This window comes from Zalophus californianus, chromosome 3, assembly GCF_009762305.2.
Source record: "Zalophus californianus isolate mZalCal1 chromosome 3, mZalCal1.pri.v2, whole genome shotgun sequence".
NCBI lineage: Eukaryota > Metazoa > Chordata > Mammalia > Carnivora > Otariidae > Zalophus > Zalophus californianus.
Window position 1 is genome coordinate 75,937,963 of NC_045597.1, and position 25,315 is coordinate 75,963,277.

Below are 25,315 nucleotides of genomic sequence, written 5' to 3' on the forward strand. Positions count from 1 at the left end.
TTGTTTACCTCTTTAATCTAACTATAATTTATTTTTCCATATTTTGTATTTCACTGATTCTAAGATCTTTCTCTTTCATAGTTTAACATTTCTGAAATTGGTACCCATGTTCTACAGAAGGGGGTCTTTGACTGGATGAGACACAGTAATATAAAGTAGGGATTTAAATTTTTTTCCAAATAGTTCAACTTTTTTATTCATTAATGTACTATTTTGCTCTTTCCTTCATATTCCATTTTTATTATATTCACAGAAGTTTATACAGACAGACCTGTGTACATAAAACTTAGGCCTGTTTTTAGTCTACCGTGGGCCCTGACTAGTCTATCTAGCTTTGCATCTGTAACACCTGTGGACTGCTATAAAAGCTCCCTAACAGCACTCTGTATCTGTTCTTGCCCTCCTGCACATTATCTTCCAAATGGCTGCCAGAATGCTCTTCAAAAATGTATCTCAGGGCGCCTGGGTGGCGCAGATGGTTAAGCGTCTGCCTTCGGCTCAGGTCGTGATCCCGGGGTCCTGGGATCAAGTCCCACGCTGGGCTCCCTGCTCAGCGGGGAGCCTGTTTCTCCCTCTGCCTCTGCCTCTCTGTCTCTGCCTCTCATGAATAAATAAATAATCTTAAAAAAATAAATAAATAAAAACGTATCTCATGTCACATTATCCACATCAAAATCCTAGCAGGTCTCAACTGTCCTCCATGTAATTACAAAACTCCTTTAAGTGGCACACACGGCCCTTCCCTTTATGACGTCTGGAATCTGATCTTCCCATGCTGTAGCTTGCTGGTCTTCCAGCAGTTCTTCAAAAAAGATCATCCTCATCTCTAGATCTTGCTCTATGCTGCCCCCACTTACAGAACATTGCTTCCTACCACTCTTCATCTATTAAACCCAATACTGTAGGTCCAGGCTAACTGATACAGCTACTAGAGAAACAGAGAAATCCTTTACATTAAAAAAAGAATCCCTTGACACGTATAGCAGGTTAAAGGGAACTGATGTGGTACATCAGGTCATGTATATTTATTCTACATATTCCTTTTGTTCAACTCTAAGGCATAACATGAGAGGAAGACAATTGGGGAAGGCGGGGGGGGGGCAGGGAAAGAGGGGAGATTAACTCCTCATATTTCTCTTACTCCTTTGCCTCAATCAGCTCTTTCACATGGAACCTAAAAGCAATTACAATAAAAAGAGAAACAGTTTCACAATTAAAATCAAAGTAGTTGGAGGGTACCAGACTGCTCCAGCTGAGTAAAAAAATAAGCTGCTAAAACATCTAAGATAATTTTTCTAATTTTGAAGTTGCTACAAAGAAAACTAAGTAAAAACAAGAGAGACCCCTATGTTTAAAAATCAATTTTCATTCAAATAAAAATAATCCCAAATTTTCTAAGTTTAAAAGGATTTTAGGAGAGTCAACTTTTAAAACAGTACTTCACCCTAGAATAATAACTGTATAATAAAAACCATGTCCAAAACAAAAAATTCTTACACAGATATATGGACACGGCATATTTTACACCTTCATCTATTACCTCATTCTAAGCTCTTCAGAGGGGTTCAACGCAATATGCATGTATATACCCTACTGAAACATGCTTTCACCAGAGGCATAAGAAAACAAAAAATCATGCATAGGGACAACAAAACTAAAACACTTTTTTTTTTTTTTTTTTAAAGATTTTACTTGTCAGAAAGAGAGAGAGAGCAGAAGCAGGGGGAACAGCAGAGACAGAAGCAGCAGCAGGCTCCCTGAGCCTGATGTGGGACTCGATTCCAGGATACTAGGATCATGACCTGAGCTAAGGGCAGACACTTAACCGACTTGAGCCACCCAGGCGTCCCTAAAACACTTTTCAAAATGAATCTAGATTGGCAATTTTTAAAAAGAATATTCAGCATGGCAAGGGCACAGTGAGAAGAGTATTTTCATACTGGCTGGTGGGAAATAGATTGGTAAAACCTTTCTGAAAAGTGATTTCACAATATATACCAAGAGTCTCCAAAACTGTCCCTTTCTTTAAGCCAATGATTCAGTTTCTAGGTATTTGTCTTAAAAAAATAACCAAAAATATGAATGAAAATTTGTAATAAAAGCAAACACCTAGACAGCATCTACTATGTGCCTGGCTCTGCTGAAGTCTTATAAATAGTAATCCTCAGACCAATGTTGTCAAGTAGGTACTACTATTTTCCCCCACTTTACATAAAGAAACTAAGGCACAGAGGGATAAATAACTTGAATAAGGTCACAGAGCTTGTAATAGTTGGGGGGATTTGAAGCCAGATGATTTCAGCTCAAGTCTACACCCTTAAACTACAATACTATTTTGCCTCCCTCTATAAAGATGCTCAATATGTTGAGCATTCTACTTCCTAGAATAAATGAACTGAAAACAAACACTAATAATAGAATGATGGTTGATTAATGATATACCGATTCATAAAGCTGATATTAAGCAGCAGAATACCCCTAAAAGAATTACTGAACTGACAAATACCTGTGATATAATACATGAGAAAGAACAGATTACAAAGCAATGCAGTTGACATTTGAACAATGCAGGGATTAGGGGTCCCAACCCCCCAGGCAGTTGAAAATCCGTGCATAATTTTTGATTCCCCAAAATCTTTACTAATAGCTTACTGCTGACCAGAAATTTTACTGATAATATAAAGTCAGTTAACACACACTTGGTATATGTACTATATACTGCATTCTTACAATAAAATAAGAGAAAATGTTTTAAGAAAATCATAAGGAAAACACATTTATAGTACTCCACTGTTATTTACTGGAAAAAATCCACATATAAGTGGAGCTAAACAGTTCAAAGCATGTTGTTCAAGGGTCAACTTGTATACCCTATATGTGTGCATGATCCCAACTTAATATATATTAATACACACATTAAGATAACTACATAAGACATATGCACATACAAAACCCAGTTTTCTACAATAAAATCTTAAACACACAATACACACAAAATTTGTGAAATATAAAGCAAACAAATTTAAAAGTAAAAACTTTACTACTGAATATATAACTAAAAATCTTGCTGACATAGGAATTTAAGTTACTGTTAGAATATAACATTACTTACTCTTTTTATCTGATGAGCTACAAAAATCTATACCACCAAGACCTTCATTGCCTGCAGTTGAAGTAGCTGCTGTGGTTCCCAAAGTCAAGCCTAAAGCATTCTGTCCAAGTCCTACAAATAAGCCAAATATAATTTACAAAGTTCACTGAAAGTCTTTATAATGATTTTCCCTTAATGACCAAAGCTCTCAAATGCTTTTAAGTTGGATCCCGTTTTTCTTCATACTGATTTAAGTAAATAACAAGGAATAAGTCTGGAGCGAGTCAATGGTATATGTAGTTTGGATGATGTAATTTTAACTTTACTTTTTAGGTAATTTTTTTAAGTATAGTTGACACACAATGTCACCACACAATGTCACATTAGTGTACAAAAGTGATTTGACAGTCTACACATGCTATGTTCACCACAACTGTCATTACCCCATCTGTCACCATACAGCATTATAACAACATTGATTATATTCCCTAGGCTATACCTTTCATCCCTGTGACTTACTCATTCCATAACTGGAAGCCTGTACCAACCCCCTCCCCCTTCACCCATTTTGCCTGTCTTCCCTACCCTTTCTGGGAACCATCAGTTCTCTGTATTTATGGGTCTATCAATTTTTCTTTACTGAAAACGTCAGAGCGTATCTGTTAATTCAATAAATGTGAACATACTACCTATTGTTTTTTTAAACCCTCCTAAAAAAGCAGTTTTAGTTTGTGTATTTTCAGGTGAATACTTCTTGTCTTCCAGTCATGCTTTGGAATTGTATACTTTTAAAATAATCTAATACCGGATGTGTTAATTAACTTGATGGGAATTTACAATGTGCATGTATATATGAAATCATCATGCTCTACACTTTAAGTATCTTACAATTTTACTTCTCAATTATACCTCAATAAAGCTGGTGACAGATAAACAAATAAGTAAAATAATCTACTAATGATTTATAAGATTTTAGTATAACATAAAGCAAATAGTTTTACTATTAATGAAATTTAAAGAGCTGAGAGTTGGAAGCCTTACAGTTCAAACATCATCAAAATTTTATACTCCTAAGTTTTCTTAACAAAACTTTATGAAAGAAGTAGACTTCATTTATTTAAATTCTACCTCACTGACAAAAGGAACTGAAGGGACTAAATTATAGTTACTCTTAAGTCATTATTGTATGCTTGTGAATCAAGTAGCAAAATTTGAAAGACCATGCATTGGCAAATCATCTAAGTACATGCATTCCCAAGCTGACACAACTGTGGTTCTTTTTAGACAGATGCTATTTACTTTAGAAACAAAGGAAACGGTAGGATGTACTGGATAAGAGCATGGCATAACTGAAAACTGGATTTAAATACTGACAATGTGTGACAAAAAATATAGCTAAATAAAGGTCCATTTTTTAAAAACAATCAATGGCATCTTTAGGTTAGCATAACCATAAATCAAGCACTGACGTGGTAGTCTAGAGTCTAGTAAAAATTAGAAAAGGCCTAAAAACTCATCAGCAAGACACAAAAACAATCCTCCACCTCCCCTTTCTGCTATTTTTGTGTTTTGCTCTCATAGGAATCTTTGGGAGAGATGTTTAAATACTTATCCTGCAAAGAATGTATGTTATAGTCATCCAGTGATTTGGTTATTAGGAGACATTTTGAATACCTACAAGGTTAGACAATAGTGACAAAGATAAGTATTTGAAAGATCAACGCAAACTTAAATGCTACAAATTTTTAGATTATCTTCACCAACTCCTTTTTTCCCCTCCCACTGACCAAGAGTTTCTTCATTAAATTTAGTATCTGAATAGAGTACATGAAAGAACCGTTTAATAGCCTGAATTATAAACTGAATTATAAAAAATATATTTGTTATATAATTATATATGATATATAATTATAAAAAATATAAAAAAATAAACTGTTTATTTATAAATAAACACTAGGTCATACTCCTTCATCTTTCCCACACAACCAAGTATTAGACACCTATAGGTGTTCAGTAAAACTTCTGAAATTAAATAGCCATTATAAATGAACATATGTATTATTGGAAATTCTGTGATTTCAACATGTTTCAATGTTGAAAAACATGTTTTTCCTAACTCATAAATTGTTAAAGAGAAGTTCTTGATGTTCTATTGCTATGTGAGATAATCATACAATGTTTTCAAGTCAGAGGAAAGCTTTTCTCACTCTTACATTTTATTATATTATATACAGTATCATGTTTCCTCTATTATTCATTCCCAATATTCAAAACATCCGTAGAATCCTTAACATGAGGCTAATTTCAAAATAAACGTGTAATGAAAAATCAATCCAAGATAAAAACGATTAGGTATTCTCTGCCAAGTGAACTGGTACTTTAGTATTTTGCCTGACTATGATAAACTTAATACTTGTGTTCTAAAACGTTGTCTTCAAAGCATGCTAATACCCTTTCCTGATGTCTGTAATGGAAAGCTATGCTTAAAACCAGGGCTTAAAAGGTCAAGTTGTTTTACAATGAACTTAGATACTAAATGATCCAAAACTATGCAACTGCCATTTATTAAAAAGGTAAGTTTCTCTAGAATAGTTTACAGACTCCTTAAACAGGCCCTTCTTTGCTTCTTTATCTAGTCAGTCAATATTTTTTTTCAGCATTTATTTTATTTTTTTTAATTTTTATTTTTTATTGTTATGTTAATCACCATATATTACATCATTAGTTTTTGATGAAGTGTTCCATGATTCATTGTTTGTGCATAACACCCAGTGCTCCATGCAGAACGTGCCCCCTTGAATACCCAGCACCAGGCTAACCCATCCCCCCACCCTCCTCCCCTCTAGAACCCTCAGTTTGTTTTTCAGAGTCCATCGTCTCTCATGGTTCGTTTCCCCGATTTACTCCCCCTCATTCTTCCCCTCCTGCTATTTTCTTCTTTTTCTTTTTTCTTAACATATGTTGCATTATTTGTCGCAGAAGTACAGATCTGCAACTCAACAGTCTTTATCTAGTCAGTCAATATTGAGAAGCAGAAGCAGATTTATTTCTATAATATGGCTAAGATATCCAATTATGTATGAAAAACATTATTTTATAATTCAGTTTTCATACCAAACAAAAAACACACAGGTTAAAGAGACAAAGTGGTCTGTTCAAAATGTCAAAATATAGATAAAGTAAATTTAAATATAAATACTATTTTGGAAAATGAGTATCATCAATTACCTGATGTCGCTGTATTTGAACTCTGGAAAAGCGAACCTCCCAAACCAGCTAAGGCTCCCCCTAAGGAAAGGCTTGTTGATGCGGTGGTAGTTGTGGCTGTTGTTCCACCCAAATTATTTAGGGTAAATCCTGTAGATGCTATAAAAAGTGAAACTGTAAGGCTTCACAAGGAAACATCATTTCTAAGAACACCAGAGAAAATGCAAAACATTTCCAAAAAAAAAAAAAAAAAACTTCATGTCCATGAGGTTTAGGAAAAATTACTCACTAAAGATAAAATTATATATGCTTAAGAATAAAGACAAATAGTACCTTAAAGCAAAAACTAGTGACAGAAATAAGAGTTCTGGGTAATACTAGAATGGTATCAGGTAACTGATTCCAGACAGTGATAAAGAGTTTTCAACCCAGGACACCAACTTCGCCTTCAAAAGCCAGGCAAGGTTTAGGCAAACTCTTTATCCTTCCTTGTCACCAAAATGCTCCTTTACAAAAACTATTAATAGTTTTACATTTTACCTCTCACCCTGTCCCTGCTTTGCTCTGTAAATAGAGACCAACTTCCAGGATGACCCCTGTTGCTTTAAAGCCCAATGATGACCTTCACAAATCAGCAATTTTATAGGTCAAAACTGCTGATTAAAATAAAAACTTTCCAAAACTGAAGTTAGCTTTAAAAAGGTGGATACCTAAATTCACTAGCCAAAAACAAAATAAAATTCAACCACAAAACGTGACTTTTTCCATTCTGCCTCACCTGCTGGAGTTGATGTCAGAGCAGACGAAAGAGTAAGACCACTAGCTGAGGTAGAAGTAATAGGGAGAGCAAATGGTGTGGCAGATGCGGCAGGTTTAGTGAATCCTAAACTGAAACCTGTTGTAGACGTAGATGTAGTAGCTGGCGTTCCTGTGTCAAACAAACAAACAAACAAACCCTATTTTACCATAACTGTGTATGTATTATACCAGTTTCAGTCAGGATCCCTAAAAGTTTGTGATCCTACTTTTGTAGATAGAAGGATATTTGGATATATATGAAAAAGGAAAATATAGAAGTTGGAACCAAATCATGGTGAATACTTAAAAGAGGACCCTATGATTTAAGAAAAGCAAAAGAAAGTCCAATCAGTGTGGTAATATTGAAATCCAATTTCAGTTCTATCCCTGGATTTACCTAAAACAGCATTTATCCTTCCTTTTCTTTATACTCAACAGAAAAACATCCCTTCCCTCCAAGGCTATTTAAACCACCATTCTCTACTGCTTCTACTTCCTTCTGTGTTTCTGTCATCTCCCGCTACGCCTTTCAATCTGCTTTTGTCCATCTCCTTCCTCTGTTCACTTCTTAAATGATACTGCCTATGGCTCCAGACCTGCTCCCATACTTCCCAACTGCAGAATTTCCACTAGGGGAACATGGGTCTAAATCTACACCTACCGGAGTAGGTGTAGATTTAGACCCATGGAGTCTAAATCTACACCTACACCTACCAGGGAGTCTCCCCTGGTTAGTTCCACCTGGATGTCCCTTCCCTTTGTACCTCAACGTCTCCTTATACAAAAACGTTCCTAAATCCCCTGCCATGGTCCACTCGGTTGCTCAAGCCAGAAACCGTAATCACCCCTGACGTTCCTTCTCTCTCCTGCATTCTACTAGTCACAAATCCTATTGATTCCACTACAGAAATATCCCTGGACTACAAGCATCCTCAAAACCCTTAGCTCAGGTCATCTCCCTCTCAAGAACAATTACAGTAACCTCTTAATTTGTTTTTGTGCTATCAGTCCTTCTAAACTTAATTCTTTGAATTACTTCAGTTACTTTAAAAATGAGAGAACACCACCAAAAAATAATACCCTGGTGATTCTCCCTGACGGAAGGCTCCCATTAGCTCTATACTACCTCTACACTAGAGTCAAAAGGCGTGGCACCCACCTGCTCCTCACACCCCCTCTCCCTACCACTCCCATTTCTGAATCCTAAACTGCAAGAACCGAGTACTTTTCCTATTTCCCTGGATCCCTTTATGACTGGGCCTTTCCACTCCTCCATCAGGAATGATGTTTTCTGCCACCCCAGATAAACTCCTACTCTTATCTTCCTCTGCCTTCCTTGGTGCCTTTCATACCTATGTTAGAGCACTTACCAGATCACACAAGAACATATTACTGTAACTGCCAGTCACCTTCACCTCATAACCCACTGAATGCCTTGCTCATGCACTCAGCAACTGACATCATCAGTACCATCCTCCCCACCAGTACCATCACCACAACAACAGCTAATACTAAATGTTTAAAGCATTATGTATACCTAAGGCCACAGAGTTAGGAAGTAATAGCTGCTCAAAAATATTAAATAAAGAAATACATAATGACCTGCATTTTGGCTTCTCCTCAAGGCACTGAGAGAAGCAGCTGCCAGAAATTAAACTTCTGGATTGCCCTTACCACAACCAGAAATTCCTGCCAGAGTACAGTGCTTTGAAATCCTGTATGGGTTCTCCAATGTCAGAAAATAAGAGAATCCAACTGCTTGCCCTTGAAGCCAATCCTGTCCAAAAACTCTGGTAGTAAACAGATGTGTTACACCTTCTGCTGGTAACAGGTGAGTAGCATCCAAGTGAAGAAAGTCCACCAATCTTTAGTTTATTTAAACTTTTTATTTAATGTCAGTTCAATTAATAAATCTAACTGAGTTTCCTCACTGTCCTCTCATTCATTCATTTCCTTTGACATTATTAACTGCTGTCCTACTTAACTCACATTCCCTTTGGCATATCATTACAGAGAACTATGATGTTTTTGAACTGGAAAGGAATCCAAAAACTTTTTAGTCCAATACACCCCTTTTATAGGTAACTAAAAGCTGCCAGATACTCTGACCACCTAAGACCTCACAATGATTTGGAGGTACAAGCAGGGTTTAATTTCAAGACTTCTGGCCTACAGTCTGTTGCTTTTTTTCACTAAAAGGATTCAAATGACTACAAAATTCAGTGTGAAATAAATCTCCACAGAAAAACCATATCTGTATTTAAGGGTTTTTTCCTGAATTAAAAAGTCATTGACTTTTTTAAAAACTCCAATACTGAAAGGTTCTGTGATGAGTGAGTGTCTGTGATCTATATTAGGTTCCTTACATGCTTCCTTCTATACCCCAGCTCTGTGAGATATTAAGAAAGAGAAGAATAGAAAACCACAGATCTGGGATCTTTCCTCAAAAATTCTTACCCAGAGTTAATCCTGTAGTTATAGTTGTTGCTATTCCTGGGGACAAAAAGAGAAATAAAATTTAATCATCAAGGGAAGATGACATTTTTTGGAGTTTATCACAAGGGCAAGACTTGGGAGTCATCCTCAGGGTGTGATACTACAACAACCAGTATCTTCCACCATAACCACTAAAACAAACATTTTTCCTATAGCACTGGTTTTCATATTACAGGCTGTATATAATTTGTTATATTAGGCAATAAAATTTATAAATGCAAACAACTATGGCTTATAACAACATTAGGCAAGAAGTAAAAAAGCTACTCCAAGCAAACACTGGCACACAGAGTTGTCTCAAGAAGTTCACTGGCTGCTCTCATATTTACTCCTGCAGTTCTTACATTTTCTATGTATGGCTGTGAAAAGTTGCAGTCAAAGCTGGAAGGTCAATGCAAAAAGTGGTAACTGAGACCAAGAGGCCCTGAGGGTAGAGAATAAAGAGTAAGTAAAGAAGTAAACTTTTTAAATGGCAGCACCAGTGAAACATATTTTTAACTTAATAATAATCAAATGTCTGTAAGTATTAAAAAACAAACACCTTTTTATTATTGAAATGTCTACCAGAAACCTTGACTTCTTGCCCTTTTCCCATCGAAACAACTGTTTTAATAATACAAAAACTTAGGGCGCCTGGGTGGCTCAGTTGGTTGGGCGACTGCCTTCAGCTCAGGTCATGATGCTGGAGTCCCGGGATCGAGTCCCGCATCGAGTCCCTCCCTGCTCAGCAGGGAGCCCACTTCTCCCTCTAACCCTCCCCCCTCTCATGGTCTATCTCATTCTCTCTCTGAAATAAATAAATAAATAAAATCTTTAAAAAAAATAATACAAAAACTTAAAACATCTCTTAGGAAGGTAAATGATAATATTATAGCAAGACAGGATGCTGACTGTCCCACATATGTGACTAAATTAATTAATGTCCAAATTGGTAAACTGGCTTATCTTCACTAAGGTTAAACACTGCATTATATAATCTAATATAAAAATTAAATTAATTCATTATATTTAAAGAGGTGTATCTTCTTCGTGTCAAGTATATATTTAAAAAGTTATTTAAAAAAAGAGATCTTATTTCTTTAAATGTGTTTTCCTTCCTTTTTTTTAAGATTTATTTATTTATTTTTGAAAGAGAGCTCCAGTGTTGAGGGGGCAGGGGGCGCGGCAGGGGGACAGGGAGAAGAGAGAATCTCAAGCAGATTCCCTGAGGAGCCTGAGGCCCAAAGAGGGGCTCATTCTGCAACCATGAGATTATGACCTGAGAGGAAATCAAGAGCTGGACCCTTAACCAACTGAGCCACCCACCCAGGCACCCCTAAATGTGTGTTTTCCTTTACACTAAAATACATTATAACCAATGTTGGGCCTATCACTGGCCCTTAATTCCACATCCCTATATATTTTTTCATCTTAGTGTTTACCATTTTTTAGGTCTATCACCAAAGACAATCCCTGTAAAGGGAAGAGATATAGAAAAGAACTTGAAAAAGAATATCCCATACCTATTCCCTGAAAATGTGACAATCCTCCTTACCTGTATTTGTTCCTCCTAGAGTGAACCCAGTGGTAGGTTTCGATCCAAAGAGCCCAGTGCCAAAACCACCTGAAGGAGCAGATGTAGTTGCAGGCGTTGCAGTGCTTCCAAGAGTTCCAAAATTGAGCCCCACAGAAGGGTTGCTTGTTTATAAAAAAACACAAAACAAAGTCTACTAGAGCCAGTATTTCCTTAAGAAAAATAAAAATTAACTCTTCAAGGTTAAGTACTTTCTTTCATTTAACATATTCAATATATCGCCATAGGATACAAAAGGAACTAACAATTTATTTTTAACAAATCAAATTCAAATATTTTCCTGTTCTCTTTTAAAGTCACCTACAAAAGATTTCAGATTCCAAGTAATCATAAACAGTATCACATATTCTACTTTTATAAGTTTTATTGAAAGCTATCATATTTTAAAATGGCCATAGAGAAATCCTATGAATATGGATCATTTTCCTCTTGAATGACTAACGTATAGTTCACATTTCTAAATACATTTGTTCTTCCCCAACTACTAATAACATAAAGAAAAATAAAACATACTCAGAAATAGGAAAGTTATTCTAAGTTGTCTTCACCACCTCTCTGTTGCTATATCACCATATTTATGGAGTTGGGCAGGGAGTGGGGGATGCAGTTAGTTTTCTTGCCACCAAAACAGCAATAAGAACTGGGGTCGGTGTGGGAAGAGGAAAAGGACTAAACATAACCTGGCAAGAGTAAAATACAAAGCAAAACTACCCACTATCCAGATTATGTGTTCGTTCATCAGCAGAAATCCTCTTCAGAGTTCTTGAAAGCTTAAAAAGAACAGCTGATAATAACAAGGGATGTGAACAAAGTTCACAAATTTCAACTGTTCTTATCAAAACTCAGGGGCTCATATTTGCTATCTATAGGTGGGAGAGCAAATTATAAAAATAAACAAAAAAATCTTAACGACTTGACACTCCAAAAATTGTGTAGGAGAGTTAAGAGAGATTATAACACATAACATAATGGGAGCTCCCACTCATTCTATATAGGTATCTTTATTCCATCTGCCTGCCCTTCCATACAGACACAATCACCATAAAAGCCAAGGTCAGTTTTTAAAAAGCTTAAAAGTCTGGGACATTTCAATTTAAGGAGGCAACAGTGTTATGGCTGGGTTCTAGTACCAGCTCCCCAACGTCCTGGGACTTGTGTGACATAACTTAGCCTTTTTGATCCTCTATTTCCTCAGATGCAAAATGGGAATAACAGTGCCCACTTAACAGTTTTGCAAAAGATTAAGAGATTGTGCATGGTGAATTAACCTCACTTAATAAATGTTGTTACTACTGTCATCAGTAGGAACTTAATAAATTCAACTAAACACATTATATACAAGGTATTACGCCAGCCCATCACCGTGAGGGGAACAGAACCTGAAATCAGGCATCAACACTGAGTAGGGGGGAAAAAGGGGAGTGTACCCTATGTCTTAGTTTATCACTGATTTTAAAACGATCTCTAGGAGCATAGGTGTGTGAAGTACAGAGGGCTGGCAGAACAGGGTTGCAAGGTCTCACCAACAAAGCACAAATCTTTAAACAATCAACTGAAATAAAAAGGTATCTTAATAAACATTATTGGCAAATTTTGAAGACCTCAAATTAAGAAAATGGTTATTATGCTCTCCTCCCTCCCAAATAATTCAGTGATTCCATTTGGTTTTACTGCTATTCCATAAATATACAAAAGATGTACAGTGAAATTATGTATTTTTAGACAAATTTCTTGACAACCTTAAGATAACTGAAGACACAATGAAGTGTTTCATAATTAAATGTGAAAACATTACCAAAGAAATACATCAAAGTGGTATCTTCTTACTCAAGAAAGCAAAAGAGAAATTTCTCGCAGGAGAGAAATTTACTTAGTTTAACAAAAGCTACCCCAGACAGGACCAAGTTTTGCCTCAAACCACTATTATCTGCCAATGACTCATCAGGATGTGTTATAGAAAAGCCAAGTTGTCTCCAACAGGTCAGGAATATTGTTTTAACTTCTCCAGCATGCCCTAATGTGGACTTAGAAAGTAACATTATTGAGCACTTACCAAGTGCCAGATATGATGCTAAGTACTTTACATGCTTTACCTCATTCAACAACTGTGTGAAGTAAATATATTATACCCCTTTTCCAGATGTGGGAACTGAGGCATGGAAAGTAACTTCACTAAAATGATTTACCTAAAGAGACCAAATGACCAGATGGCACTAGGGGAAGTCAGGTCTCCAAACCAGTACTCCACCAGACAAATGTTAGACTGTGTCTCCTTTCGTTCATTTATGTAAGCCCTTCTAAAGTTTATTTTCTTTATCTCTACACCCAGTGTGGGGCTTTCACCCATCCCGAGATCAAGAGTTTCATGCTGTTCTGACTGAACCAGCCAGGTGCCCCTTATCTAAGCCCTTCTAAAGACTGTGTACATGTTTCTAGCTGATCACTAATAATTCCTTTACTCAATTAACAAATATTTATTAAAGCCCTCTTTGTGTGCCAGGAACTGTCATAGGGACTGAGGATGGAGTGGTAAATAAGACTCAGATACAGTTCAGTAAGTTTCCAGTTAGTGAGAGAAAGAGATTAATCAATCATTCATTCATTCAAAAAATGTGTATTGAGCTCCACTATGTCTACTAAAAAAAAAAAACAGTATGAAAAGGTCTTCACTGTCATGGAGCTTCTATTCTATTGCTGGAATCAGAAAATAAGTCAACAAAAAACACAACGAACTGATTACAACTGTGATAAGTGCTATGTTACAGGGTATTATGAAGATGGAAACCTCCTGTACACTTGTAGATCTAAAAACTGCCTCTCTGGAGATGTTAACATTTGAGTCCCAAAAGTAGACACTAGCTTGGCATATGAGGCAGGAGGTAGTAGGGGAATTCCAATCAGAGGGAACTGCTCCCAAGTGGGAAGGGGTTTGGCTAAGCCTACCTGAGGAACTGAGAAAATGCCCAAGTTGCTACAGCAGTATTTTTCAAACTAAGATTAGGAGTATAAAATCAATTTAGTAGATCATAACTGGCATTTTAAAAAATGAAATAGAACAGAACAGAAAATATCAAAGAGCATCACATAAATTAAGGGTAAATATCTTCCTTTGAAACTTTCAGTTATTTCTTTGCCTTTAATTTTTTTCATAGTAGGTCTGTATCACTGAATTGTAGCAAACTGAAATGAGGAGTTGGGCTCAGGATGAGTCTGAAGAGGTTCCAGATTATTTGGATCTTGTGGATCATGGTAAGATTTATTTTTACTTCATTCCAAGGATAATGAAAAATCATTAAAGGAAGGCAATGGGAATTTTAAAAAATGCCTCTGATTATGTGTTAAAAAAAGGCTTGACATCAAAGATGATTTTTCAAACAGCAATTGCGATTCCACTGAAGTAATCAAAGTAGGAGATGATGGGAATAGTTTTCATCAAATACGAGAAAGGTTACTGGTTGAAAACTTGGAAGAAATCCTAAGTATTTTCATAAGAATGTAAGCTTCAGGAGAGCAGGACCCTTATTTATCTCACCACCTAAAACAGAGTCTATTATATAGGAGTGTGTTCAATAAATATTTGTTCCATGAACGACAATAGCTTGCAACAGGATGGTGGCACTGGAAGTGAAGCAAATGGAAACTGAGTAATTAAAATTATCAGGCCTTGCTGATTAAAGGTGCAGAGAGAAAAGGAGGTATTAAGGGAAATTCCCAGATTTTTTACTTGACTATGTAGTCTGCCCCCCTCCTTTCGAATACAAGGAAGATATTTTTGCCTTTTTAATCTACAATCACATCCCTCAACTTCAGGAGATACCTTGTAACACCTTCTATGCACACTTCTTGATTTCATTAACTCCTTCACTTTTACATTTTTAAAAAGACTGAGTTCTAAACATTAAATCTCTCACCATGAAAATGACGTTTAACTATTTTGTCTCTTTCTGGACCTCTGCTAGCTGTATTTTGTCACCGCCTGAAGTGGTGGTTTAGCAGGTTGCACAAAAACGATAAATATGCTATACTTACATTTTTCAATGTAAGCAGAAGACAATGTGAGTCATTACAACACAACACTCACGTACACTAATTTGCACATACTGTTCAAAATTATCACCAATAAATTCTACAACACGTATTTAAAATAAGAAACTACAGTAACAAAGGATAGGGTTCCATGAGGTACAAAGATGTGAGCTCGTTTAAAATACCACTTAGTCATTAAAGCATTGGAATGTCCAAAACCATATATCCTGCAACTGAATCTGAATTATCAGAAATAAACTTGTAATTGTCCTCCTTAAAATTTTCTATTGTCTTTTTCTGAAACCCCAGAGTTGCCACAATGTCGTTCATTCGTTCTGTGCCTCAGATTGCCGCACTAAGAGGGCTCGGCGTGAAATCCCAGGCCCTTTCACCCAGCCAGACCCCACTCGGTAGGGACACTGTGTGAACCATCGTGGATTCTGGGGACCTCACAACCCTGTGACCACCCTCCCCATCAGGCCGCCAAACGGCAGGACTACGAGGCTGGCGCTGCGCAAGTATTTTTTTTTCCAGGCCCACCAGAAAGGAAGCCAGCGGGAAGAGAAAGGGACGGGCCCACCCACGGGAGTCCGCTGGGAGGACCCGGGCCGGGAAGGCGAGGAAGCGCGGTTACCTAGATGCTCCCGTCCCGAAGGAGAAACCGCCGCCTGCCCCGGTCCCGCCGGCGGCTACGGTGGTGGAGCCCAGTGTGCTGGTTCCGAAGGAGAACCCCGTGGACATGGCTGCCGGGGCTCAGCGCCGTCAGGTAGCTGCAAGGGGTCTGGGACGCTCCTCTCTCCTCAAAGCCAAGGCGGGCCGGGCAGCATCGCTCTCGCCCAGCCGCGACCTGGCGGGAACCTCAAGCCACCGTGGTTGCGAAGACGAGGCCGAAGTGGGTGGGGCAACCACCCGAGAGCACGTTCCGGCGCCCGCCGCGCGCACGTAACCCACCAAGAGCGAGCCCGCTGCGCAAGGCACTCTGGGATGGGGGTGGGTTGCGCGCCGCGCAAAGCGTCCTGGGAGGGAGTGAGCTGGGGGTGGGGCCGGTCCTCTTAAGGGGTAGTCGTCTAGCGTTGAAGACGAGTGAAACCGTTTTCTTTAGTTCTGTATTGGCATATGTGTTGACGTAATGTGTACTTTAAGGCTGTTGAATCTTAATTATTGCTTTACGTCTTTCCCTACTGCTAAAAGGGATGCGCGAAATCCCAGAGTGGGGAAGGCCCTACTGAGCAGTCCAAGCCCTGCTGCAGAAAAGGAGGCGCGCTCAGCCTTCGTTTGGCTGCCGTCCCTTCCCGGAGAGGGACAGGGAGCTTCTCTGCTCCCGGACGGTTCGGAAATCAGTCGATAATAATTCACTGATCCGCTCCACAGCGTTTGGAGCCCGTTAAGCGCAGTCATTGCGAGTTGCCACCCAGGAGGCTCAGAGAGCGGCCTTTGGTGGGGGGTGGCCGAACTTGGTGGTGGTGCCGTGCAAACCCCCTGGACGTCAAAGGATGTGGTCAAGTCCACGAAGTTTTGCAGCGTATCCTGCTGGGTAGGAGTTTGGGACCCCCGGCCCGTCGCGGGAGGGCCCCCCCCCATGGCTGCATTCTGGCTTTGGGCTTTGCATTGCTCTGACGCCCCTTTGCTACCTACCAGAGGAACTGCAAAGTGGACGGGATAAGTACAGAAACAAGCACAATATAGTGCGGAATTTAAGGGTTCCATGAGCAACCCCTAAACATAAGAAAAATGTAGATTTAAGGAAGAGATCCTGGCTTGTAGAAAGATCAGGAAAGGCTTCGTGTCTGTGGTGCATTGGGGTGCTGTCATCATAATGTGGGTCTTCATTCAGAGATTGTTACATCCCGCAAAAATGGTTTTCTTACCTGTGATTTCTTACAGTAAAATTCATCCCAAAAGCAACCACCAGATTTGCTTTCGTAAAACATAATTCTCACCACTGCACTGCCTTGATGGAACACCCAGTGGCTGTTTAGTCTAGCATTCATCCTCCATATGACAAATCTTTTTAAGCTCAGGTCTCACAACTCTAAATGCAGGACTTTCTCCTCTGTTGAGGTTGGGCATTGCTGCCTCCTGTAAACTGAATTGTGTCCCTCCAAAATTCATGTGTTAAAGCCTTAACCTCCAATGTGATGGTGTTTGAAAAGAGGGCCTGTGGAACGTAATCAGGGTTAGATGAGGTCATGAGGGTAGGGTCCTCATGATGGGATTAATTCCCTTCTAAGAAGAGATATGAGAGAACTCTTATTTCTCAACTTCTGAGGACACAGCTAAAAGGCAGCCTTCTTAGGCAAGAAGAGAGCTAATGGGCACCTTACCTTGAACTTCTCAGCCTCCAAAACTGAGAAGTAAATTTCTGTTGTTTAAGCCACCCAGTCTGTGGTATTTTGTCATGGCAGCCTGAGCACTTACACATCACCTCTGCTTGTTTAACTAAAAAACTAAATAGCATTTTAAATATTATGGAAGTCACCATAATAATAAAAAAGGGACATATTTGAACTGTAGTTTAAAGAAAAATTTCATAGTGATTGAACAGGAAAAGAAAAAATAAAATATTGAGGGTTTTAGAGCTTCAGTGATCTAGAGAATGCTATTATCAGTGATGATTTATAAGATGGTCAATAAGAGGACTATGGGGAAAAAAAATCTATGGTACTTTTGTCTGGAAAAGAAAAAGATGATTTTTGGAGGAAGATAGAATATGGCTCCCTACATCTTTTAATCCCATTGTGTATTCTTTCCAAAACTTTTGAAGAATATCAACCTAAAATTAGTAAGATCAAAATGCTTGGCACAGGGGCACCTGGGTGGCTCAGTGGGTTTAGCGTCTGCCTTCCACTCAGAGCCCCGAGTGGGGCTGTCTGCTCAGCAGGGAGCCTGCTTTTCCCTCTCCCTCTGCTTGCCATTCCCCCTGCTTGTGCTCTCTCTCACTCTCTCTCTCTGTCAAATAAATGAATAAAGTATTTTTTAAAAATAGTTGGCACATACAATTTATATGTTAATTAACAAAACATGTAAGATTAGCAAGAAGGAAAGAGGATGTAAAAATGTAGTAGGGACTAATAATATTTTGTAATAGGGGAAACTGATATGGGCTATATAGGAATTATCTTTGGAATCATTCTGTAAATCCAAAACAATTTTTTAAAAGTTTATAAGGGGCACCTGGCTGGCTTAGTTGGTAGAGCATGCAACTCTTGATTCTCAAGGTCATGAATTCAAGCCCCATGTTGGGTGTGGAGTCTACTTTTTAAAAACAAAATAAGTAAAATAAAAATAAGTTTATAAAAGAACGTAGTGAGAAATATGACTTAGATAAAAGTTTGTGTTTTGGGGGAGTCACTCAAATTGACAACCTATTCTTTTAACTTTATAAAAAGTTTTAGTATGGGGTGCCTGGGTGGCTCAGTTGGTTAAGCGACTGCCTTCAGCTCAGGTCATGATCCTGGAGTCCCGGGATTGAGTCCCGCATTGGGCTCCCTGCTCAGCAGGGAGTCTGCTTCTCCCTCTGACCCTCTTCCCTCTCGTGCTCTCTATCTCTCATTCTCTCTCTCTCAAATAAATAAAATCTTTTTTAAAAATAAAATAAAATAAAAAAAAGTTTTAGTATGGCATTTTTGTCTTGTATCTGGCAGAGTAGTTTAAATTATGCAGCAGTAACCCCCAAGATGCCACAGAGAGGAACACTGCAGAGATGGAAAGTGGACTACTTAACGAACAGCAGTATTACAATCTATTACATGCCTCTAGATACACCGAGTGTAAAACCGGACCTCAAAGACCTCTTCTCATAGAGCTTCTTCTGTTTGTCCTATTAGCAAAAAGAAAACACTTCGCATCCTTTGTTCTACAGAAATAAAACTCCAAAGAAAGCAGTTACTATAAGCCAGTTATTTGGTTATTCAGTGGAAAGCTTGAAGTAAAATGTCAACATAAGCTTCATGCCTATTTAAGCCTAAAACCTATGCAGCCAGGCAAAACCATGCAGCACAGGTTTTTGGCTTAACCATCCTTATTTAGAGTAACACATTGTATTCCAAAGGATGTTTCAGATATTCCTCCTTGACATTGTGGGACCTGAACCCATGTATCAATTCTATGTGAATTACTGCTTTCCAAGAATGAAGCAAATTATTCAAATTCTAAATTATATAGCAAACCACTTTGTTTCCCCTTGTTTTTTATATTACGAGAATCATGCTAAGAAACCCTATCTTTTGCTGATTTACTGGCTGTATGGTGACATTGTTAATGTCACAATCAAACTGAATTATCTGAAAGGCAATAGCACTGTGAAAAATTTTAATTTTAACTTGCATTAAAATGTCTAAAGAGGCTTGTTTCCGTGGTATATTCAGATCAAGATAACTCTGAGAAGGAAATTGGAATCTTAAGTCTATTTAAGAGGAGCTGCAATATGTATGGTCTGATCCTCTGAAATATCCAAGAGAGAAGTTGTAATTTAGAGCCTATATATAACCAGATGACCTCTGTCTTGAATTTATTCCTGGGAATCTATTGACTTTAAAGATTTAGATAGTGTCCTTCCCTTTTAAAAATCCTATTAAATTTTCAAAAGATCCAACAACAACAAAATGTATGGAGAGATAGAGCAATAATGAAAATTTGACAAAATGTTAATAATTGGTGACTCTACAAGAAAGATACATGGATGTTCATTGTACTGTTCTCTCAGCTTCTCTACAGGTTTGAAATTTTTCATAATGAAAAGTTGGAGCCTAAAGCTGAAACAAAAGTTTCCAAGAATAGGTCCAGTAATGATCTGTTTCCTGATAGCTTTCACCCATCACCCAAGAAATGAAAAAAAATGAAAAGCAATATAGGGAGTTTTACATGAAGATAATTTTATTTATTTATTTTTAAATATTTTATTTTTTTAAGTAATCTCTACACCCAACGTGGGGTTCAAACTCACAACCCCACAGTCAAGAGTCACATGCTCTATTGACTGAACTAGCCAGGCATCCTGAAGCTAATTATATTTAAAGTGTAGTCATTTGTTTTGAAATTGTGTCCTTCCTATTGGTGAGTGTGGGTGATGGGACGGTTGTTTTCATGACCTGATAACAATACTGAATAAGATCAGGAAAAGAAACTTGGCAATGTCGGCATAAAATAAATGAGGGAAGCTATCTTGTTGCCATTCATTTTCATGCTTCTCTTTTTCCCTAAAAAAAAAAAAATCCCGATTTTGTTCAATGTGCACACATTTACCTGTGGCCAATTAGGTGTATGTGGGAGACTTGAGATGATACTCACCTCATGTATGAATATGGCTCATTTAAAGGAGTAGCTGCCGAACATCCCTTTTGCCATTGTCCTCCTTCTTTCCTGCTGCCTGGGACTTAGACACATGGCTGGGTCTCCCAATAGCCATCCTGGTCTGTGAGGAACTTAAGAATGAAAGTTATATGCTAAGGAGGGTGTAGCAGAAAAATAGTATCATAGAGTCATCATATCAGCCATGATTTGCCTACCTTCAGACTTCTTTTACTTTATTTATTTATTTATTTATTTATTTATTTATTTGAGAGAGAGAGAGAGAGAGAGAGAGAGAGAGAGAGCGTGCACAGAGGGGCAAAGGGAGAGGGAGAAGCGACTCTATCACTGAGCAGGGAGCCTGACACGGAGCTTGATCCCAAGACCTTGGGATCACGACCCAAGCTGAAGGCAGATGCTCAACCAACTAAGCCACCCAGGTGCCCCTTCAGACTTGTTTTAAATGAAAGAAAAAATCAACTTCTGTGTTAAGTTACCATAGTTGGGGCTCTGTTATTCATAGCTAAATTTTTTTTTAAAGATTTTATTTATTTATTTGACAGAGAGACACAGCAAGAGCAGGAACACAAGCAGGGGGAGTGGGAGAGGGAGAAGCAGGTCTCCAGTCGAGCAGGGAGCCTGATGTGGGACTCGATCCCAGGACCCTGGGATCATGACCTGAGCCGAAGGCAGACGCTTAATGACTGAGCCACCCAGGCGCCCCATAGCTAAATTTAATATACCAGTTTAAGTAGGAACCCACACTAAAATATAAATTTTACATGTGTTACTGAAGAAACAGGAAACATCCAAGATGAACCAAGGTCCAGATTATCTGTAGGACTGGAATATAGTGATAAAGGCAATGACAAAATATCCTGTTATCTAATTGTCTGGAAACATGATAGCAGAGGGCACAGTCAGGTTCTAGTCTCAAAAACATGGGAGCCAAAGAGGGAGAATGTATCTGCATTTACTGTTCTCATATTTTAAGGAAACAAGTCACTATACCTGATGGACTCAGTGTCCACTGTCATGAAGCTGAAATACATTCATAAGACTGTTCCATAGCATGCACAAAATTTCCCTCAATTCTCTTTGATCAGTTTGCCCATAGCTTGATTAGACCTCTTTTGATTACAAAGAATAGAAATCTGCTCAAAATAGTTTAAGCACAAGCGTGTATGTATGTGGGGGAGACGTGGGACTACAAAGTTACTACTGATAGGTCTTATTATTGAGACATAGGAGACAGACATGGGATACAGAGAAGTTTCAAGTGAATCTAGAAGAAAAGGAATAGCCAGGCCTCAAGTATATCAGAAAGGAACAGCTAGCTCATAAGAAATGAACTGGAGAGGGTTGCACTTATTTCGGAGAACTAAGAAGATCTGGAGGTCCCAGAGGATGGGTGAAGGATTAACTAACTGATTGAGTGTCCAAGGGAGACAGAAGGGCGTTCAGGCATCTGCCACACAAGAATCTGAGACCCAACTCTGAAGGAGCAAAGGCTAGTAAGCAAGCAGGGAGAAAGTGAAACAAACTTGGCAAAACAGATCCCTCCCCCCACCCCATCCCCAACTCCAACCCCACTGTTACCAAACTAGGGAGGTATAGGGAAAAAGAAGCTTTGAATAGGATAAAGGGGCAAGTTTATATTTATGTTAAAAATCAAATTTTTCTAAACCCAGAGTAATCAGTACAAAATTATCAAGAGAGGTAAAGGGAGAGCCAACAAACAGCCTTAAAGGGTAACTGTGAAGAAAAACCTGCTGCCTGTTTCACACCATAAGAATCCAGCGTTCAATGAAGGGGTTACAGAGAATAGAGCACGACCGACCACTGTATCAACCAATGTTAATAGCCAGTGTGAATGGACAGAAAGATCAGACATGGATACCACTTGGGTAAATCATCAAGATTTACTCATCTAAAGGATTCAGAGAGAAAGTCACACAATCAGGATACAGTGAAAAGTGATGAGTAATTTTCTTTAAGACAGAATGAGGAGCAAGCCTCCAAACCCTAAAAATGCTGAAAGAATGAGAGTCATACTAGCCTTCTGGAAATACAAATACTTCTCCCTCCCAGTATGAGACTGAGGCATATCAGCTAACTTGGCTATGTGCACTTTGCTGGGCCCGGCGCACGACCTCACCTGCAGTTATAGAATACATAATGTGATCACTTGCATACAGCGTACAGTCACTCAGATAAGAACAAATCTTTCCTCTATCGCCCATCCTTCTCAAATGAACACAGCCTGATCCAAATAAATTCCTAAACTCAATGCTGAAGAGTTAGAATGAGGATCAGCAGGCATGCAGATATCTCCAAGGATTCTGGGATGCATTCTTCTTAAAACACATGTGCACACACCTATTATTTGTTGAGCATTCATTGAGGTCAGCCACTAAGCTTGAGGATTCCTCTTTATTACTTCATTAACTAACACAAATAACTCAATGGAGAAGATGATGGTAAGTACTACCACTTACAGATAAGTAAACCAAGAGTTAGAGAAATAACTTTACTAAACTCACACAGATAATGAACAGCAGAAATGAGTTTTGAATTTAGATAACTTTGGTTCCAGAAAGAATTCTGATCATAGATTTCATCTTCTGCAAGAATATACCTAAAAATAAAAGCTAAGAAATGAGTCAGATGAAATATTCTTGTTCTTTTAATGACTTACGTTTATTTAAGAAGCACCCAAATTAAGAAGTATAATTGCTTTTACATCTCATTAGATGGCATATAGTAAACATAATTATAATTATAAAAGCATCAACATTTACTTTTAAAATATGAAATGTTATCTCACATGACAATCATAGTAGTATCAAGCACCTCTTACACATTTTGTAGGGGAATTAAGTGTTTTTTTTTTAACAGTGTAAAAACAAACATTAAGCATTAGGGAGAAATGAATGCAGGAGATTCTGATTCCTTATTATTTCAAAACATCATGATTGTTTATTTAATGCTTTGTTGTGTATTTGTTATTTTTGATGCAAAAACCACCATCTTTAAGTGGAAGTTCAATTAAGAAAATGCTATTTAATTAAAGTCATCAATAACTAGTCACATCACTATTGTAAGTGGTTTTTGTAGGTGCATATAAGGCAAATCTAGGTGTCCCCTAAAACTTGGATGAAAAAGGAAGTTAATAACTATACACATCAAAACAAAACTAATCAGGGGTGCCTGGGTGGCTCAGTCAGTTATGCGTCTGCCTTCGGCTCAGGTCATGATCCCAGGATCCTGGGATCAAGCCCCACATAGGGCTCCCTGCTCGGTGGGGAGTCTGCTTCTCCCTCTCCCTCTGCCTGCTGCTCCCCTGGCTTGTACTCTCTCTCCCTGTGTCAAATACATAAAAAAAAAAAAAAAAAGCACAAACATTTAAGGACTCCATAGAAAGACAGCATGGTGTCTAGACCATATCTCGATATGAACTTAGTTGGCCGAATGGCATAAAGAAACAACAGGGCCCTCAGAAGGAGGCTTTTTCAGCAATAAAGCCTAAATTAGGGTTACTTGATATATCCCTATAATAATGAACCTTCAGGGCTGCCTCCAGAGGCTTCCCTGGCCCAGAAACACTACTATCTTGTCCTGCAGTTGATACATCCCAATAGGATTTACAGATGCAACAACATTTTCACTAAGTGAGAACAGCCTAGCACAACGTTTTTTCCCTTGCTCTGAATTCATCCTGACTAAGCAAACTTCTCAACAGTAAAGTGTCTGTATAGCTTTATAGGAAGAGAATATGTTGACCTCATTACTGTCTGCTTTAAACTCTATTTCTCATGGTCAATGATTAAGTTGGTATTTTGATATTCACCAGTCTAACCCTAAGAAGCAGATTTCTCCTTGGCTGTCTGGTCTTCCTTCGGGTTAGCCTCAGTGGACTTCTTCATTGAAAACTGTTAACTGTTATAAGTGCCCTATTTGCATAAGCGATGAGATGAAGATAGCAGGAAATACTTAATCTGATTAATTTTATTGTGCTCCCACTTTTTTTAGGGAAAGAGAGGATTTAGGAACACTGGTGCACATTGAAGTCCTCTTAAACTGGACCATATGTTTGATGAACATTAATAAGAACAAAACACATCTAAATGAATGAAACTCTTCTCTTTTCTAGTGTCTCTTTATTTCCCTTGAGTGAACCACCCCTTTTTAGTGACAGAGGAATTGGGGCTCTTTGTTTCTTGTGGTAATCGCTGAGGGTAGAGCTACTGACAGAAAAGCAAATGGTCTAGATCCTTTGGAACCTGTGCATGGTGCCTAATTGGGGCTTCTACTCAGTTTCTGCTACTCCTGCTAACAAGACATCTGTTCCCAGACTTCCTTGTGCCCATTCAAATGCACAGTCCCTTCAAATAGTGATATGGGAGATCCCCAACAAAATGCTTGCCTCATCGTTCTATAGCTTGGCTTGCCAATTGTCAAACTCTCCTACAAAGATTGTTTCTAATTAACATTTTATTACTTGAAAGGTTGGTCAAAGATCATCAGATATTAAAGAACAGTTGTGACATGAAAGTCAGAAACCAAAACAACAAACCTAGAGGGAATCTAGAGGGAATAGAGATAATTTGGGAAGCAAAATAAATAAATTAGTTTATTTTTATTGTATCTCATACCTAGAGATATGAGATCCACAAAATCAGAACTAGGTGCTACCAAAAAAAAATTGGAAAAAGGAAAATGTATATAACCAAATGAACCCTTAGCCTGGAAGGAACAATATTCCGGTAGCAATAGGCACACCTAGTGCTCAGATCTTGGATTCTAATATCATTCCAGGTAAAAGGATTAGATCT

General features: G+C 38.3%; 1 protein-coding gene across 2 annotated transcripts in view; it reads right to left on the reverse strand.

Moving 5' to 3' along the window:
• The window catches only part of NUP58 (nucleoporin 58), a 40,511-nt gene extending 24,376 nt beyond the window's left edge, over positions 1-16,135 (reverse strand). The window contains exons 1-6 of one of the 2 annotated variants that reach the window (XM_027589424.2): positions 15,826-16,134; positions 11,127-11,269; positions 9,554-9,589; positions 7,077-7,226; positions 6,320-6,457; positions 3,113-3,223 (exon numbers count right to left, since the gene is read on the reverse strand). In XM_027589424.2, the coding sequence (XP_027445225.1) occupies positions 3,113-3,223; positions 6,320-6,457; positions 7,077-7,226; positions 9,554-9,589; positions 11,127-11,269; positions 15,826-15,932 (685 nt within the window). In that variant the 5' untranslated portion in view covers positions 15,933-16,134. Of the gene's footprint in view, positions 1-3,112; positions 3,224-6,319; positions 6,458-7,076; positions 7,227-9,553; positions 9,590-11,126; positions 11,270-15,825 lie in introns of both variants that reach the window. The other variant, XM_027589425.2, reaches the window with a different exon arrangement.
• Between the last annotated feature and the right edge of the window lie 9,180 nt (positions 16,136-25,315).